Below are 18,723 nucleotides of genomic sequence, written 5' to 3'. Positions count from 1 at the left end.
TAGGAGAAGAAATTGATTATTAAGTCAGGCATTTCTATGATACGGCATGATCCAAGTTGCCAGTAAGACAGTCGAAAGTCCTATCTTCCTGAACTCAGCTGGATTTGGTGAACAAGGACTATTTTATTTGCTTAAATTTCAAAACTTCGTTTGGACTAACTTTAAGCAAAAAAATTGACTAATGGTTATCTCACTCGAGCTCTGTCATTATTTGCTGTTTAATTGCAACTTCTAGCTCCTTTTTGGCCCCTGTCCTTCACATATGTGTACCTCTGCTAACTGTGCTGTACCATTTTGATTTAGTTAGTTTAGTATACTGCAGTACTGTTTAAAAGACATTTTGGCAGAAAGAGATAAGAGGTATGTTTGCATAAATAAAAAAATGCACGAACAGAATCATGCAGGTGAGCTAGGAATCTGACAAGAGTTCGATTTATTACTGCTTACATTTCTTACATAATACTTCCACATAATTTATCCATTTTCACATAGGAGAAAATTTTTTACATTTATTTTCTTTAAGACAAGGGAATCTCAGTCTTCTTTTCTAAGAACACAGGTTTTATGACTATGGATTGGGTGTGGTCGTATATTTAGAATATATAAGAATGGTTTGAGTAGGAAGGAACTTTAAAAATCATCTAGTTCAAGCCCTTTACCATGGGCGGGGATCTTTCACTAGATCAGGTTGCCCAAAGGCCAGCCAGCCTTGCCTTGAATACCCCCAGGGATGGTGCATCCACATCTTCTCTGGGCAACCTGTTTCAGTGCCTCACCACCGTTATAGCAAAGAAATTCTTCCTTACATCTAGTGTAAATCTAACCTCTTTCAGTTTAAAACCACTACCCCTTGTCCTGTTGCTACATCTTTCTTACAAGTGCCCTTTAAGTACTTGGAAAGCTGCAATGAGGTCTCTTCAGAGCTTTCAGCCTATGTCTGATCTTCTTTCTGGCCTCCTCTAGTTCCTGTTCCAAGTTTTCCTGAGGGATGCCACTCACCACTGGTCTCTGCCTGGACACTGAACCATTCACAGCAACTCTCTGCATGCAGCCACCCAGCCAATTCCTTACCCAGAGGATAGTCCTTCCATCAAATCCATGTCTCCCCAATTTAGAGACAGGGATGTTGTGTGAGACCATATGGATTTGACAATAAAATAAATATGTGGTCAAAAGAGAAATAATAATACATAGATAATATGTAATTTTACTATTTTTCAAGCATCTCTTTCAGATTTCTGAACTTCAGGAATTTTGAAACTTGCTTTCTAAGAAGCATATTGGATTCTTCTGTGTTGCTCCTGTTAGCTAACAGATAAGATCTGCAGCGCCAACTTCTCATGGGTGAGTTCTGGTGGAATTTATCAAGCAGTATCCTTGAAGAGGCACAAGGAACTGAAGTCTTTCATAATTTCATTGTTGGACAGATATATCTTATGTAAAAATAATTGAATACATATAAATGATAAGACCAGCTCGGATCAGACATCCTATCATCCTAGTCATTTTTATGAGTAATATAGCAGAAATACTGGTAAGACGAGACGAGCTGTTTTTTAACCTCAAACATCATGTCCCTCAAGTACTTCAGGTATGCTGCTGTACCACATTACAGTTTTGAACAACAGCAAATGCACTGGAAGGTGGGATGTCAGTTCCTGGACAGATGGAAATTCACATTTAAACAGTAGTATAGTCTCTTGAGACATTGCTTTCTCTATATATATATATATATATATATATATATATATATATACGCATTTTAGTGGAAAAAAAGAGACCAGATACTATACTAAAAGATAGCTGAGTTTATACATTGGTCTTCATTAACAGTAGTCTTGTTGCCACAGTTAATTTCTCTGTACTGCATGTCCCCATTGCTTTTTTTTCTAATTAATTTTTAAACTAGAATTTTACCATTTGATGTTTTTTCTCTCTGATACTATTGAGCCATAATATTTCTGATTAACTGGATCCACGTTGCTTTAAATGGATGACTTAGTTATCAGAATGATGTGGTTACATACAAAAGCCTGATAGGTACTTTATGTCATTCAAAAATGATGGATAGAATATTAAAAAATATATAAAAATCAATTTGTCTGTTGATCTGTACAGGTCAGATCTCAGCAATAGTGATCCGAAGCTTCTGTTCCTAGTTCAAGTTAAAATTCTCTACTGAAACAAAGTTTTAATAGAAAAAATACCTTTTCTAGATCCCCACATACTTTAAGAATAATTGGCAAGCTTTTGGGCAGCAAGTGGATCCTTCAAGATGTTGCAATTATTCTAGCAGTTGTGCTAGAATAACGTTCATGATGTGACCTTAAACAATTTTTGATCCAAAATGCCCAGTCCCCATCACATGTCTGATTAGATCCAGAAAGAACAACAGCAACAAAATATTATGGATAAACTCAGACTCTGTGATGTTCGGAGGTTCTAGTATTTCATTTAGGTAACAAATAATTATGTAAATTTGAGCAGTTTTTTGAATGAATCTAACTAGCTTTGCTTGAATAATTATTTGAATAATTGTTTAAGTTGTTCTCTAGGACTTACATCACTGTTAAAACTTATATGGGTAGATCAAGCCTTCTTTTACTAGGGGAAGAAGATAAAGAGCTACCCAGCATACAAAAAGTAAGAGGACTCTCACGTTGATGCAAATAGTGAACAGTGAAGAATGACAGATTCAACCATCACAAACGTGAGTTTTATTAATTCCTATTGTGTACTGGGGAAAAAAAAGTATGCAGAGAAACGTGAGTGATTACTTTAAGGAGACAAGTGAATTTATTTTTTTTTTGTCAAATAACACAGGCAGTAGTCAAGTGATAAAAGAAGCATAGTGATAACTAATTGCATTTTAGGTGATGGGTGCACAGACAGCATTAGATATTAAGGCTCACCATGAGGGCAAACTGCTGGTCAAATGGCCTGTTCTAAGTGAAGGCTGGAAGGAAAATGCTATGAAGCATGAATAAAGGGTTCAAGGTCAGATGATATATATATACTAGTCAGGAGAAAGAAAGTATTTCTGCTTTGATTGTACTTAAATGAAGGTTGGCTTATGTCCAGGAGGAACTGCACCTCAGACAGGAAGAAACAGACCTTTGAGATGTGAGAAATAATAGAAAGAATGTTTTTCACTGAAATCATATGAGCAGAAAAAATGCAGTTCAGCAGGAAAATAAATAAATGGTAGGTTATTCAGCACAAGCCTGCTGTAACGATGGCGGCAACAATTTTAAGGGCCCTATAAAATAAACGCTTCCTATATTATCATGTTGACTGACACTATTAAAGGTAGATGGTGGTGGTAGAAGTTGAACCTTCCCACAAATCTTCTGTTAAATTTTGTTGTGTAACAGATGGCAGCAGAGGGGCAGTCTGACAGAATGGTGTCTGATATAGAAGTGTGTATAAAAGGTGTTGAACTCAATTCTTCCATGAGAAAAAAATGGTTCCCATTGACATTCATTGATGCTTGGTGAGCAATAATGCAGACCAAAGAATGGATGTGAGCACAGTGAGGTGGTGGATGGTGCATTTCAGCAGTGGTGACAGTAACAGTAGGTCACCTCTGCTGGTGCAGATTTTTATGAGCAGGGCTTGCAGGTTCTTGTTCAGCGGTGGTAGCTCATGGTCATGACTATGTTAAAGAAGAGTGTTTTGTAGTTGAGAATTTGCTCTATCAAACAATGTTATTGTGCTCTTTGTAACTTTGTAACTTAAATAGGAGGCATTACATTCAGAATGACCCACGTAAATGTAGTAAGTTGGAAAAGAAATATTGTGCAGAGTCAGAAAAACCACATAAAAACTATGTAAACTGAGTTGAGAAAGAATGATCCAAAGGTCCCAACCTGGCTGATAAGTTGAGAAGGACGGGAAAAGAAGCAAGACCTTTGGATTTAGCATCAAGCCAATCATTAATTCTTTCAGAAGGTCAATGTGAGTAGACTGACCTTAGCAAAATCAACTGAGTAAAATAACAATAACAAGCATTTGAGCATACTTGGAATAAACTTAAAAAAAAAAAAAAAAAAAATTGTCTTCTGAAACGATGAGGAATAAACATTTTCATACAAGGAAATATTCAATACAAGGAAACATGGTTTGAGACAACTATATTACATATGAGTCCTAACAAAGATGAGCAAGTCATCAAAAATATCTACATTCTAGATATCAGAGCAGCTACAGTAACTAACTTTTGTCCAAGAAGTATGTAAATTCATGATGAGAGAAACTGTACTGTCCTACTTCTCCTGTAGCATTTGTCTGTGCCAAAAAAGCAAACTGCTGAATGATTAATTACCTGGTAGCATAAAACTTGCTTACTCCTGTATCTATCTTATTCTTGTTAAAAGCTATTGCTGATGTGCTATATTCTAAAATCATAGTTTATGTTTTAATATACATTTGTACTAATGATGTTTGTCTTTTGCCTTCTATATACATGTGGATTGAGTTCATCAGCACTGCTTGTGGTCTTATATATAGAAGTAATGTCGAGTATCATGTCTATTCATGGGCATCCCCACGTCCTAGCACTGAGCAATGAACATGGACTGAGCAGGGTTAAGCAAAGCTGAGAATAGCTCTGCAAGGCAAAAAATGATAGGGTTGGTGAAAAGGTTTTTATTATTTTAAACAAAATTACTTGGGCTAAAATACTTCCTGCTATATCTTCTTCAAGAAACTTTTTGAAAGAAACAAAAAAACCCACAACTTTTGTAAGGCAACATGAGATGATTGAATAGTGCACTTTTATGTAAAGCTGAGAAAATACAGAACCATGTGAATTAGGCTAATCATTACTGTTTATTTTCTATTACAGGATGTAAGTGGCGCTGGTAGCAAGAAAGTTTCTCACTGTAGACCACAGTTCTGCTGAAACAGGTATGTTTGAAGGTAACGTCTGTTAATATTATCAGGAGATTGCAGGGTCTCCTAGGAGCCAACAGTGGTGGGTCTCCACTTTAGGATGACTTTTCAGCATAGCATAATGTGCATTTGAGGAAGCCAGAATTTGCAGTTGTCCGGGACTTCGTGGAAATACGCCCTCAATAACTAAACAGCCATAAGGAGACCCTTGTACGGACAAGCAGCCCCGCTCTGCTCCGGGAATCGCCTCAGGCGGACAGCCCGCACCCGCGGGGCACAGCCCCAAAAGGGGGAAAATGGCCGCGCCCCTCAGCGCTGGGCGAGCGGGGCGTGGCCGGCCGCTATAAGGGCGCGGGCCGGGCGGCGCGGGGCTGCCGCCATCCGCAGAGATGTTGCGCGTGCGGTGTTTGCGCGGGGGGAGCCGGGGAGCCGAAGCGGCGCATTTCATCGGCTCGAGGGTTGGTGCTGGGCGGGAAAGTCGGGGCTGAGCGGGCGTGGGGCGGAGACCCCCGGTTCGGCGGCGCCGGGCTCGGTGACGCCATTCACCGCTGTCAGCGCTGTTTGCCTTAGTGCGCTTTAAAAGGCACGTTGTCCTTTAAGCATTGAGCACGCCGTGAATGAGAGCGCTTCTAATAAACTGTGTTGCTGCCGATGCTCCAAACGACGCTCGTCGCTTTAGGATTGCAGCGTGAGGCGCTCAGCACGGACTGAGCTGTTGCATGCTGCCTTCTGTGAGGAAAACGTGTCTTTGTTTCTGTTTTAAGCTCGGAAGGGCCTTCACGGGATGGGTGCAGCGATCTCTGCAGAGCACCCAAGCGGCTGCGGCGTCCCAGAACCGCAGTGCTGCTGAGGACAAAGCCCACAGCCCCAAGGAGTGCCCCGTCTGCTCCTACAACGAGTGGGACCCCCTGGAAGAGGTCATTGTGGGAAGAGCTGAAAACGCCCGTGTTCCTCCTTTTTCTGTGGAGGTCAAGGTAAAAAGGGGTAAAAGCAACTTTTAGTGGGAAGTAATGCAGATTCAATACGTACAGCTCAAGTTTTGCACTGCGCAAGGTGTGGTTTTTGCTTAGGAGAATTCCCATCTCAAGGTGTGGTTTACATCCATGGGATCTTGCAGCATCACCGTGTTGGTGAGAGGTATGGTTCTTGTTCCCACTGCCAAGTCACAACTTGGAGCATTTGAGATAAACCTACATCAGCCCTGTCACCTCATTAGTGAGCTGGGGCTTGGAACTATTTGGAGTTACTGCTTGAGGAGGGAGAGTGTCATTTTCTACAGAGAAAGACAGAGGTCTATAGCTGGAGGCAGGCAGGACTGTTCTCTTCAAATAGCTTTTGCTGGAACTCCCATGTTTCCTATAGAAGTGTACTCTTACCTTTTCTTCAGATTCTTTTTGTCACGTATGAAACTATAGCAACAATTAAATCCATGTTTCTTTGTTCTCTAAATGTTGCATTTCTGCCTTGCTTTGCTTCTTATGAACATTTAAGTAAAGCTTTACCCGGAACATTAGAATTTAAATGGTTTTAAACAAAGCAAAAGCTCTCATTCTCTAGCTTACAAGGAGTGATCAAATGCTGGGCTTGCTCCAGATTCTTACTGTGAACTTTACCTGGACTTTAAAGGTGCTGAATGTGTGGTTTTACTTGCATTCCTGGACATCATCAGGATGTACAGTAGTGCACGGCTGTCCCAGTAAAATGGCACAATGCATCTGCTGCCTTAGTAAAATGTTAAGGATATCTTTACAGAATTGGCCAAAAAGCTCAGTGTAAAAAGGGAAGCAGGAACGCATTGATTCTAATGCTCAGCTCCATGCTCCCCACCAGGACCCACACCTTTTTGGCAAAGAAGAGGTTATACTAAAAAGATATTTGAAGTCCTGGAAATGGTAATTTAGAGGAAGGGCTGGATGTACTAACAGAAAAGATTTCTTGTCCTCCAGCCCCTTTTACCTTAGTAAATTATCATTTAAAACTTGAGTGATGATACTGGGCAGAGGTGTCTGCAGGAGTATGAATGAATTACTGCAGCTTGGTGGTTCTGATTGCCAGTTAGAGGAGTACTCCTCTGACGTACGCTGGGATATTTGAGAAGATATCTCGGCCCCAGTGAGCTCAATGAAGATTTGCTACTGACTTCTTTATGGCTTCTATTTACACCTTGAAAGCTGAAGCTTGCTTACCAATCTCCAGAATCCTATTTCAGACAACGCAGAGAAATTCTAGCAGCCTCAGAAAAAGAAGCTAATGAGGGTTGGCTTTTTTAATGTAAAATGTATGTATGTACATTTATATACTTCTGTATAAAATACCATAGTGATTGGACAGAAAGCATATGCAAAAAAAACAAACCCCTAGTGTCTCTCTTTGTTATGTGGTAGCATCGCATTTGGGTGAAATTCTGTTCTCAAGTAGTGCTCAAGGGCTTTAATGTCAGAAAAAGTACACTTTCAAGTGTCTGCCTTGCTGAAATGTCATAGTTAGCGGGGTTTTAATGAATGCAGAACTTCACTTTCTGTTATGTGCACTATAAAAAGATAAATGAGGAATGCCAGAGTATACAAGTAACTCTGAAATTTGAAGGCCTACTATGGGAGGTTAAAGAAAGCTTTACTTCTAGCTGTCCTTTATTTAAAATGTCTAATCTGAGGAATACGTTGGCCACAACAGGTGTTAGTGATAGAGTGTGCTTGCAGAAATGTGTTTTCTTCTAATTTTCTCTGTTTTCTATTCTTGATTGTGCTGTAAAAGCTGACATAGTAATTCCACCTTGGGGGCATAGTTGAGTAATCCTACTTTGCCAGTAGTGAAAGGTACCAATAGATTCAGATGGTCAAATCTTGGCCACCCCCCTGAATGGTAAGGGAAGTCTATGCATGTTGCTACAGTGTAACACAACAGCCAGGAATAGCAGGTAAATAAGAATCTCTTTCTCTACAACTTTCCTGTAAGTGGCAGTTCCTAGGGTTTACACACATCACGTGCCTTCTGCCAAGTATGCGAATGAGGTTTTAAAAAGTAACATTAAAAACAGGCAGTTTAAAAAAGGAGAACTAAGGTATTGTGCCTGAAATACTACAAAAAGCACATCTCAAATTATAAAACGCTTTTGATGAATCTTTTCTTTGGGGGTACTTCTAAGTTGTGGGTTAAAATTGTATACATGTTTGCGAAATATAAGGGATTATGGCTGCGTTCAGCTCACCTGTGTACATCGAAAGTACGAGAAGTCTTTTTGCTGTGATGTAGAAATGAAATGCTTGGCATAAAGAGGAAGAATGAATGAATTTCACAGTTAATTTGTCGTTCTTTTGGGAGCTTGAAATGGAGTATGTAGGTTATGTAGAGGTAAGTACTCTATTGGAAAGCCATGGGAAATCTTAACCAGAAAGCTAACCATTACATTAATTAGGAAGATGCCCTTGTTTGAATTAGCACATTCATCTGAAGTCTTGTCATTCACTTGTGTTCTTCTGAAGCAGTTGATATTAAGTCAAATAGTTGAGCTTTATGACTTTGTCCTTTGCAATATTTTTTCAGTTTTGTGAATAATGCATTTTTGATGAAGAGCTTTCTCTTATATAAGAGTTGGGTCATAATATCTTGAGTGAAAGCTTACCTTAAGGTAGGTCTAGATATCCTTGGTAATATTGTTTTCCCACTATAAATGTTTAAAATATATATCAACGATAGGAAGTGATTCTGCTGTTTGTTAAATATCACCCTTTTCTCACAGCACTCTTAAATTTCTTTCTGAAAATAAATTTGTGGTGTTATTGTTTTTTTCCCCTCAAAGGCTACTGCAGTTTCTTTGATACTTTCAGGCTGTAGCTCATAATGTGCACTGAGGAGGTTATTTAAGGCTCTTTCCTGTATGCAGTATTTTTTGAGCAGACTGAAATAAGTTGCAAGTATATGATCCGAGGGGCCTGAAGTCTTAACCCTGAGTTAATACGAAAGAGACATCTCAGTTGTATAGTTTTTTTCCTCAGCTATTAAGAAAGTATAGGATAAGAGGGGTGTTTTTGCTGTGTTATTTCATCTTAAAATCTTCATTTTAAGATTACACCATTGGATTAGTGTTCCTCAGGTGTCATTTTACAGGTTTGAAAAAGAGGAGCAGTAGTAAGGGAGAGCTGTACCTCTGAGGAATTAAGGAGATTGAAATATATCATGGGTGGTTCTGAAAACTGCTAGCTTTACTCCTCAGGACAAACTTATCTCCTTAGCAGAATGGGATTCCATAGGAGTGCTAGGCCGTTCATGTGATCTGCATGTGGTGTCTGCACAGCTGGCAGCCCTGAGGTGATCAAATTACCGGAGACCTCTGTGGGGGTTGGGAGGGAAGGAATAAAATCCCCCAAGAAGGATGAGAAGAAGTTCCAGTGGTGGAGGAGCAGGATGGCCATACTGAGGCTTTTGCCTCACACAAGTGAGGCAAACTTCTTTACATACAAATGTTAAGAATATCTACAAGATCGACCTTTTTTTTTTTTTTTTTTTTTTTTCTTTCTTACCTCTGTAGTTTAAGGGCAATTTCCCAGAAATAGTAGAGAGTACTGTGCATAGCTTGGATTGTTAGAAATACCTTCAGATGAATTGCCATATCAGCAATACTCAGGGCTGGGGGTTCATCACTGCCTTGTCTCTGCCCAGAATGCTGCTTTTGGGAAGGCAGTTGGGACTGCAGTGACAGGAGAGGCCTTGTGTTACAGACGGCAGGTTCTCCTGTGTCCCATTGCTGTCCCTCACTCTGGCTGACTGAACAGAACTGGTAGAGGGAAGTCCTGACTCTTGTATTTACTACTTCTGATCCCTTCTGTTGTCATTCCGAAAGGGCTCTGTTCGCACTTGCTCCTGTGTCTGAGTGTTAGCAGAGACCTGTCTGAGCTGCTGCTTTCGCAGCTCATAAATCCAAATGAAGTGCTTCCAAAGATAGGCTGCTGAAACAGCTTAATGTTTTAAAATTTGCTTTAAAAACCTCTGTTTTCTCCTTAACCCTGAATACAGGGGCATATTTTTGAATTAGTTTTTAGATAGAGAAAATAATCAGAGGATTTAAAGAGCAGAGGATTGCCTGTAAGTGTTGTACTTGGATTAATCCACCCAACAGATGAATGTATCACTTGCATTCTGTAGACTGCTGCTTTACCTGAAACATGGCTGCTTCTGGCCTACAGGGCACATTGTCCCTTGCTGCTTTAGAATTCTGGTGCCACTGCTATGACAGTAGGCAGGGTGAGGTGACTGCAGGCATGTGCACTTGTGCTAGCTTTGTTAGATGTCATGTCTGAAGGCTTTCCTTTCTGTGGTGTTTGTACAGGTCTGCTGTAATGAGGCCCAAATCTTTCATGGCCACATGGCAGCTCTACCTAGTAAATTGTAACTGGAGTGTAAATAGAAGATGTTTATGCAGTCTGTTGTGATTTTCATCTGCAATTTGCTAATATTGAGACTTTCTGTAGGGCTGTGACTGGAGAGGGGAGAAGACTGGTAAAGAAGCAATTACTATGTTATTTGTGATAGTATTTCCATCAGTAGAAACAAGGAATGTGAGCTACTGATCCATCCATAACCAAAAATATGAGGAAATATAATACCCTGAAAATCCCATCTCAAAGCCAAAGCACTACATTTGCAAATGGGAATGAAATATTCCCATAATACTTCTCTCCTTTCCAGAACTGACTTATCTTTTTTTTCTTCTTTTTTTCTGCTGTTCATCAAAAGACACTTCATTTGGGCATCATGCCACATGTACTGTCTGTCAGCAGTGCTAAAACTGTCTGCTAGTCGAGTGAGTCTTCTCAGCATGTACAGCTGTAACTTAACTCTGTTACACTGTGTGGAAGTATTTGTGAAGACATCAGCCATTCACAACTAGCCTAACACCTGCACTTATACATATCTAGTAACTGGATACATGCACATCATAAAGAATCTGAGCAAAACCTTGCCAGTGGTAAGTATTAATAGCAGAAGTAAGCACAAAAATGCGGTAGTGTACTACTAGGACAGGAATTCTCAAGAAGGAATAATAGGCAGCATTAACTGAAGTCTTGAGGCTTCTCCCTTCCTTTCCCTGCACCACCCCAGCCGTATTCTAAAAGGATCAGCAGGACAGTAACAACTCTCACCAACTCCTCAAATCATTGCTGGACTTGAACTTAAGATGCACTGGGACGTGATGGTGGTAACTTTATACAAAGCAATGTGGAATTGGTGAAACTCTAAATGTGAAGATTTGTATATTGTGTATCTGTTCCACTTTTACAAAAATAACTGCTGCTTATTCTTTGTCACTTGTCCTTTTGCTTTAGGCCAATACATATGAAAAGTATTGGGGATTCTATCAGAAATTTGGAGGTGAAAGCTTCCCCAAAGACCATGTGAAAAAAGCTATTGCTGAAATTGAAGAGATGTGCAATATTTTGAAAAAAGAAGGTGTAATTGTCAAGAGGCCTGATCCAATTGACTGGTCTGTGAAGTATAAAACTCCTGATTTTGAATCTACGGGTAAGTGTTATTCCTTTGTAGACGGCATTACAGTCTGTTCAGCTCTTTTCTGAGGCACTTTGGATGCCATCTAGTCTTATTCCCTGTTCCAAGCAGGAGTATGAACCAGTGCTAGTTTGGGTCGTAGTGCCTGGGTGTAGCCATGACTTAGAAAATCTTTCTGGTTGGAATTATGACATCTGGATTGCTGACATGTCACAGTGCTGCACTGCGTAACTACAAAGCAGTTGATTGTTGTTTCTTTTTGTTTCTTTTGTTTGTTTGTTTATTTACAACCTCTTTTGGGACTAGTTCTGCACTGCATCAAATTCCTATTCTGTGCTATCACTGTTAAAAAGGATGTAATATAAAGAAATGTGGTCAACTTGGATAACCAGCTACCTCATTTTATTGATCTGAGTCGTCCTTAGACACTTGTCTATTTAATTTCCATTAACCAGTTTGGGAAGTGGGGACTTGTTGATTGCAGATGACTCCCTGCTAGCTGTAAACTTGTTATGAGCAAAGCATTGTGAGGGTTTGAAGCAAGTCTTTTGACCACGTAGAAAAACTGAGGGATGTCAGTAAGGTCCTCTTTATGGTCTGGTTTTCTGACTTTTGTGAAGATGCTATTTACAAGTCTTTCAGAGAGCGGTAATGGTAAAAATCAGTGTGAAAAGTAAATAGCCTGAAAGAAATGAGGAAAGCATATTTGTCTCATCAATGAGTGGAATTTTTCCTTTTAGGTATGTATGCTGCCATGCCAAGAGACATCCTGCTGGTGGTAGGAAATGAAATCATTGAAGCGCCTATGGCTTGGCGTGCTCGTTTCTTTGAGTACAGAGCATATAGGCGAATAATTAAAGATTACTTCAACAATGGTGCTAAATGGACAACTGCTCCCAAACCCACTATGGCAGATGAGCTCTACGATCAGGTATTATTCTCATTTTGCTTCAGAACTTCTGTCAGTTTCAACATCTGTTTCACAAAATTGGGAGGGGGGTGGGGGAAATAGGGAACTTATCCATGTATGCAGATATTTTATGGTCTTTCCATGTGAAACTGAGTTTATGCCTGCGTAATAAGAAGCAGGAAGCTGTGCCAGTTGAATTCAGGTCTGCTTTGAGTTGTTTTGATTGCTGACTGAAGCGCAGTATTGCTGGAAGGACATCACAAAGATGTCTTTAAAGAATTAAGATTCTCTGAGGATGTCCATATTTTCAGAGTGTATCAGGAAAGTCAGACTATGCACATTTTTCACCAAAAAGACCCCATAATTCTTGTTTTGCATGAAGTTTTGGAAGTTAAATGAAGAAATAGTGGAGGATTTAAACTGATTATTTATCTTCTAAATATTTAAGTGAGTTTTTACTGCTTTTTTTCCTCTGTAATGGTTTGCTTTGACTCAGGCAATTTTGGTAGTTTTCTATAGGCCCCCAAACACTTCAGGGTCTTGACAAAAGCGCTACAATAAATGAAGTAAAATTGCTTGTGGAACGATTAAAACATTTTGGGTGCATTGACACTTCCCAGTGATGCAAAGTAGCCTTTGTTAAATTAGATTACTTTAGAAGAGTTGTTCAGTAATAGGAAACATCCAAGCAGTAAATTGCATGCTTACTTATCTGGTAGCTTTTTAAATGCTATTTTCTACCTAATTTGTTTTTAATTCCATTGTATGATTCTAAAATATATTTAACTTTCTGGAGATCTACCTTCTAAGTTGAAGTACTGCTCCCCTCTAAAGCATGGAAAAAGTACAAAGTCCACCTCTGTTAGGAAATAGCTGCATACCAGTATCTCTGTTGCTGTGCAATGATTTGTTGGACTGATAGTTAAACTCAACTAGTAATGAATACTTTGAATCCAGAAGCAAGTGTACTGCAGAAACAGTGGCTCGAAGGAGCTATTAACTTCTTAGTATAACTGATCTATCATCACCTATTCTTGAATGTGCTTGAAACCTCTTATTTAAATTTCCATAATTTAGCTTTTTTTTTTTCTTCTCATTTAGAAGCAAGAAAACTAAACCAGCTTCAAGGAACGTGCTAGTTACTGATCTAAATGGACTCTCTTTATTTCAAAATACTCTCTAGTGTCAAAGAGATCAAAAGCTTTCTCCTACCAACATGAGCCTAAAGTTGTTCTCTTTTTTACAACCAGGATTATCCTATCCGCTCTGTTGAAGACAGACATAAACTGGCTGCTCAGGGAAAATTTGTAACTACTGAATTTGAGCCATGCTTTGATGCTGCTGATTTCATTAGAGCTGGAAGAGATATCTTTGTTCAAAGGAGTCAGGTAAACAAAGGTTTCTTCCAGCAGTTTTGTTGCTGTCTATATTGTATACTGCATTTATATTTTTATATTCTTTAAATTCCCAAAATTTAAAATAGTATTTTTGACAAAATAAGTCATATAAAGTATTATAAAATTATTAAATTTTTTATTAATTATTTTTATTAAAAATATTTTAATAAAATATTAAAATAGTAGTTTTGACAAAATAAGTTATTTTATAGAGTGCCTCTTAGCTGTTAGGAGTTAGCTAGAGGCACAAATTTATAATGTTTTGGTGTTAAGTATTTATTTCAAGAAAACCTTCTAAAAGCCATGTTTGGATGCTGTTTGTGTTCTAGCTAGTGAAACTTAGATCTGTTTTTAGGTTACAAATTACATGGGCATTGAATGGATGAGGAGACACCTTGCACCTGACTACCGAGTGCATGTAATATCCTTTAAGGATCCCAACCCTATGCACATTGATGCCACGTTTAATATCATTGGACCTGGTCTTGTGTTGTCCAACCCAGACCGTCCGTGCCATCAGGTAAGATTATAGCAAAAGAGAAAGTATCAAGTGTTCAATATCTAAAACTTATTCAGATGGATTAGGGCTCTGCTGGACAATTGCCAACCCACAAGTTGTGTACGCTTGAATAACATTGAATTATTCAATTTAAAGAGCAATCATAAGTTAAGAAAAGTATCCCTCAGTTTTCTGCTGCTGCTCTTTGCTTTCCTATTGTGAGACTACATGATTTAAATATGATGGAAGTGATCTATTTTATAACAGTGTAGGGTCGAAGCAAGTATACAGGATATACTACTACTGTAATGCTTTGATAACTTAGTAGTAGTTATAGTAATTGTATCCAAGGAGATATCGAGGCGTTTCTGCTGTTCCAATGAGGAATTCCTTCCTTCCTCTCCCCTCCCCTCCCCCCCCCCTTTTTTTTTTTTTTGTTCCAATTCCTACTTGGGAAGCCTCTCCATCGTTAACTGAGTTGCTCACTGAGTTTTCGGAATCAGAGCTCCCTCTCGTGGTTACACATATACCCACATACAACATACGTGGTTACATAAAGAGCTATTTATTCCAAGACTTCAGGCAGTGAGGTTGAAAAGTCAATTCTGTTTTAGCCAAATAAGAAGAGGATAATTTTACTAATTTTTTTAATTCTTAGACAAGCATATTATTCCATACAATGCCTGTATTTATTTTCTTTTGTTAAATAAGATGCATACTAAGTTTCTTAGGAAGCATGATGCAGAAGTAATTTCAAGTGATATTTTTGCTGATTCTGTCTCTATTATTGGCACTCTAACTCATATCAGTGATTCCTGTAGTCATGTGAGAAGTAACAACAAACACAATACTAATACAATACTCTTACAAGTATCATTTTAACTTGACAGGCTCTGAACTGCATGTATCACCTTTGTCTGTAACATGACTTTGTATATCTAGATTGTATTAAGAAAAGCACTAGAAAATGAGAAGAAGCGGAGGACATAATGTGATATTTTAAGAGGCCTGTTTAGAATCTAACTAAGTTTGTCTTTCAGATTGAGCTCTTCAAGAAATCAGGCTGGACAGTGATTCATCCACCAGTGCCACTCATCCCAGATGGTATATTCAGAGTTTCTTAATTTTTTTTTTTAAGAATTCCAAGAGTATTCTCTTGGATTAAGAGTGTTTTTGAGGAACAAAATCTACAGTTACTGTAGAAGGTTCATTCTCTTATGTTTAGATCACCCACTGTGGATGTCTTCCAAATGGCTTTCCATGAATGTCCTAATGCTGGATGAGAAACGTGTGATGGTCGATGCCAATGAGACTTCAATTCAGAAGATGTTTGAAAATTTGGGTATGTCTTAATTTCTTCTAATTATTCTGACATATGCTTAAAGTGAAATGATCTTGAGATCAGCTGTGTGCATCAGGATGAATGGAGGCCTTACTTGTAGTAGTCAAAGCAGCCAGCACTGGAGAAAGTATTCAAACAATTGGGTTAATGAATAAGAGTCATTTAGGGATTTATCTCCTGAATACTTAAGTTATACGAATGTGAGCTTCTTACACCTTGTGTCTCCTATGACTTGCAGCAAAGGAAGGTATGAATACTAATTAAAAGTATGAGTAGAATGCTTTTGAATTAGCTTTTTTAATATAAAACTGTCTGTTTGATTTGGAAGTCAAATTTTGTGCTGGAGAGATTGCTTGCACACGTTGCTGAGTGAAGCAGCCAAAATACTTCAGATTTCTCTTTTAGTTCCAAACTCTTTGTACTTCAAACTTCGGCTGTGTAAACCAGGTGCTTCTGCTCACTTAATGGAGACTCTCACTCCTGTGAGATGTAACCTCATTACAGGGAAAAATATGATATGCAGTGGCAAAAGAACTGTAATTGAATATAAAATCTGAGTCTTATCTTAGCTCCTTGAAAAGACAAACTTAATTTGTTGAAGTCATGCAGTTAATCCAATTGTTCCCATCACATTTGGAGGGAAAGATATAGGTAGCTCTACTTACAGCTCATAGACTGTCCTCCTTCTGAGCAACTGCTTCTGCTCAAGACCAGCTGACACTTGCTGCAGGTTAAGCTCACGGTGATGCAAGTGTTAATGGGTAAGAATGACAGATGGTTAGATATGAAAAATCAGGGAGAGTGAGCAATCATTATATTGGAGAGTAAGAGATGATAATTCTCAGTAGCAGAAGACTCCTTTAAAGGGAGAGAATGAACTAAAGGGGAAAGACAGATTGAACCTAGAAGGAAGGCTGGTGTGGTCATGGATGAGTGCACTTCATTGAAGCTTCCCTTGAGTCTGAGAGAGCTCACAGGGGTGAACCATGCAATCTAATGCTTTTTTCTGCTCTAAAAAAAAAGCTATACAGCATTAGTGAGTAACTCTTGATTTGCGCTCTTAATTCTCTGTATGAGCAAGGAGAGATGTATAAATGCTTTAAAGCACTTAGAAAATGAGGCTATTAACACCAGTTGTCACCACATCCTTTACACTTGAACTTTACTCCACGTGAGCTCTATGTAAAATCCTGTAGTCAGCAAATTCATAGGACTGAGATCAGTCCGCTGGGGATTAAAATATTCCTAACCAAGATGGTGGATTCTGCTGAGCTGCTTTGAGTTCGCAAAAATACCAAGAAGCAAAAAGACAAACTTCAAACCACAAAAGTCCTTCTGATCCAAGTCCACCTGTGAGGACTTTGTCTAAGCTGTGCCACAGCTGAAAAAAATCAGATCTGAAAAGAAGAGGGAGGAAACTTACCTTAACTGAGGTTTTAACTGCAACGGCCTCTTTTTTCCCTCTCAGAGGAAGGAGGGACTTGGAGATCTGCACTTTGAATTCTACTTTTCTTGAAAGGCACTTGAAAGAGCACCTTCAGTGTCTGAACCATAAATGCTAACAGAAATGTATGTAAATGTGCCCTGGTCACACATCATAGCAGCATTTCAGCAAATTCTTCGTATACTGAAAAAGAGATTTCTTTTTTTCTTTTTATGACTGACATGTCATAACACAACAAATACCAGCTGTGCTCTGGGCACTGTATATTCCCAAGGGCATGGCTGGAATTAATGAATTGACTATGTTCCTAGCTTGTTCTCTGCCTAGAATTTGGGGAAAGAAATTCTTAACAAATGAGTAGGAAATACTTTCTGTACTTGCATCCAGCCATATGATCTGATAAAGCATTAATTAATGTCCCGATCAAAGCTTACCACATGAATTTGAGGTTTTCATTTAAAAGTATGCAATGTATGTTTCTTGCAGGCATTTCTACAATTAAAGTGAATATTCGCCATGCCAACTCACTGGGAGGTGGTTTCCATTGCTGGACATGTGATATCCGCCGCCGTGGTACCCTGCAATCTTACTTTGACTAGTCACAAGCCAGCTAGGCAGCAATGGTTTAGCTTCAAAAATAAGCATAGGGAATGAGCTCATGCAACCTTGTTAACAAAATTGAAATTAATTTGTTCTAGTGCTTTATCAGTGGTGTCCTTACAGTGGTCTAGGGAGTGATTTGTTCTTAAGTGCTCTTCACTTTAAGCAGCATAATTGAAACAACTTCCATCAGCAATGCAGACTTTCAGGCTGGCTTTTTGAAAGACATCCTTTACCTGTGAAGCCTTTTCATGTTGGCTTTGAATGTAAAGACTTGACAAGACAGCTAAAGGCTCTTGCTAGATGAGCTTGGTCACTAACACTGGACATCTACCTCTGTCTACTGCTCTATGAAATAGGCAGCTTGAAATGTTAAGCTTGAATTAACATTTCTTATTCCTTTTTAATCAGTTTATTATTCTAATACATTAGTGTTTAATGCAGTTAAAACAGGTGCATCTGTACAGATTTCTTATAGATCTGAGTAATTTCAAAATGCTTTTCTTGTTGGACCATACAGAGAATTTCTAGTATGATCTAACTTTAAAACATTATTTTTATTTACTTGTGATGTCCTTCTGCATTTTCTTCTAACACATTTGTCATGCATCTGAACACGTTTTTATATTACCTTTTGTATTGCTGAAATAGGTTCTTTTATTTAACTTTTTAAAGTATATAAATGATAGCTAGTAGTCTTCATCTACGGGTTTTACTGTGAATTGTTTACATAACTTAAAAACAAACAAACAAAAAAAACTCACAAAAAACTGAAAATAAAAAGAAAACAGACAAAAAAACACAACTTGTCTCCCAGCTCAAACCTCTAACACTCTAACAACCTCCCTCAACAGTAGCAGGTAAAGAAATTTGAGTATTGATTACTGAATATGTACTTTTTATGCTAATAAACGTTTTTGCCTTCTCTGTGTTTCCCTTTTTCTTCTGGAAAGGAGTAAGCATAAAACATCTGGAGGGCTAGGTGCTTGCAAAATGCCGCATACAGATGGAAATATGAAATACACATGGATTTTTCTGTGAAACACGTAACATCTTGTGCATATTTCTAACGTGGGATATCCTTGTCCTGTATTACCATGCAGTGTTGCTGCTTGTATTTTGCCCAGAAGTAGA

General features: G+C 38.6%; 1 protein-coding gene across 1 annotated transcript; it reads left to right on the top strand.

The window, feature by feature from the left end:
* Window positions 1-5,282: 5,282 nt before the first annotated feature.
* GATM (glycine amidinotransferase) lies at window positions 5,283-17,588 on the top strand (the record flags this gene model as incomplete). The annotated part of the gene is made up of 9 exons (XM_079540831.1): window positions 5,283-5,351; window positions 5,658-5,867; window positions 11,217-11,412; window positions 12,138-12,328; window positions 13,558-13,695; window positions 14,060-14,224; window positions 15,244-15,307; window positions 15,429-15,545; window positions 17,476-17,588. The coding sequence occupies 9 exons, from the start codon at window positions 5,283-5,285 to the stop codon at window positions 17,586-17,588; spliced, it is 1,263 nt and encodes a 420-aa protein (XP_079396957.1).
* Window positions 17,589-18,723: the final 1,135 nt, after the last annotated feature.

Source organism: Tetrao urogallus (genome assembly GCF_951394365.1).
Source record: "Tetrao urogallus genome assembly, chromosome: 11".
Lineage (NCBI taxonomy): Eukaryota > Metazoa > Chordata > Aves > Galliformes > Phasianidae > Tetrao > Tetrao urogallus.
This window is presented reverse-complemented; position numbering and strand designations above follow the sequence as displayed.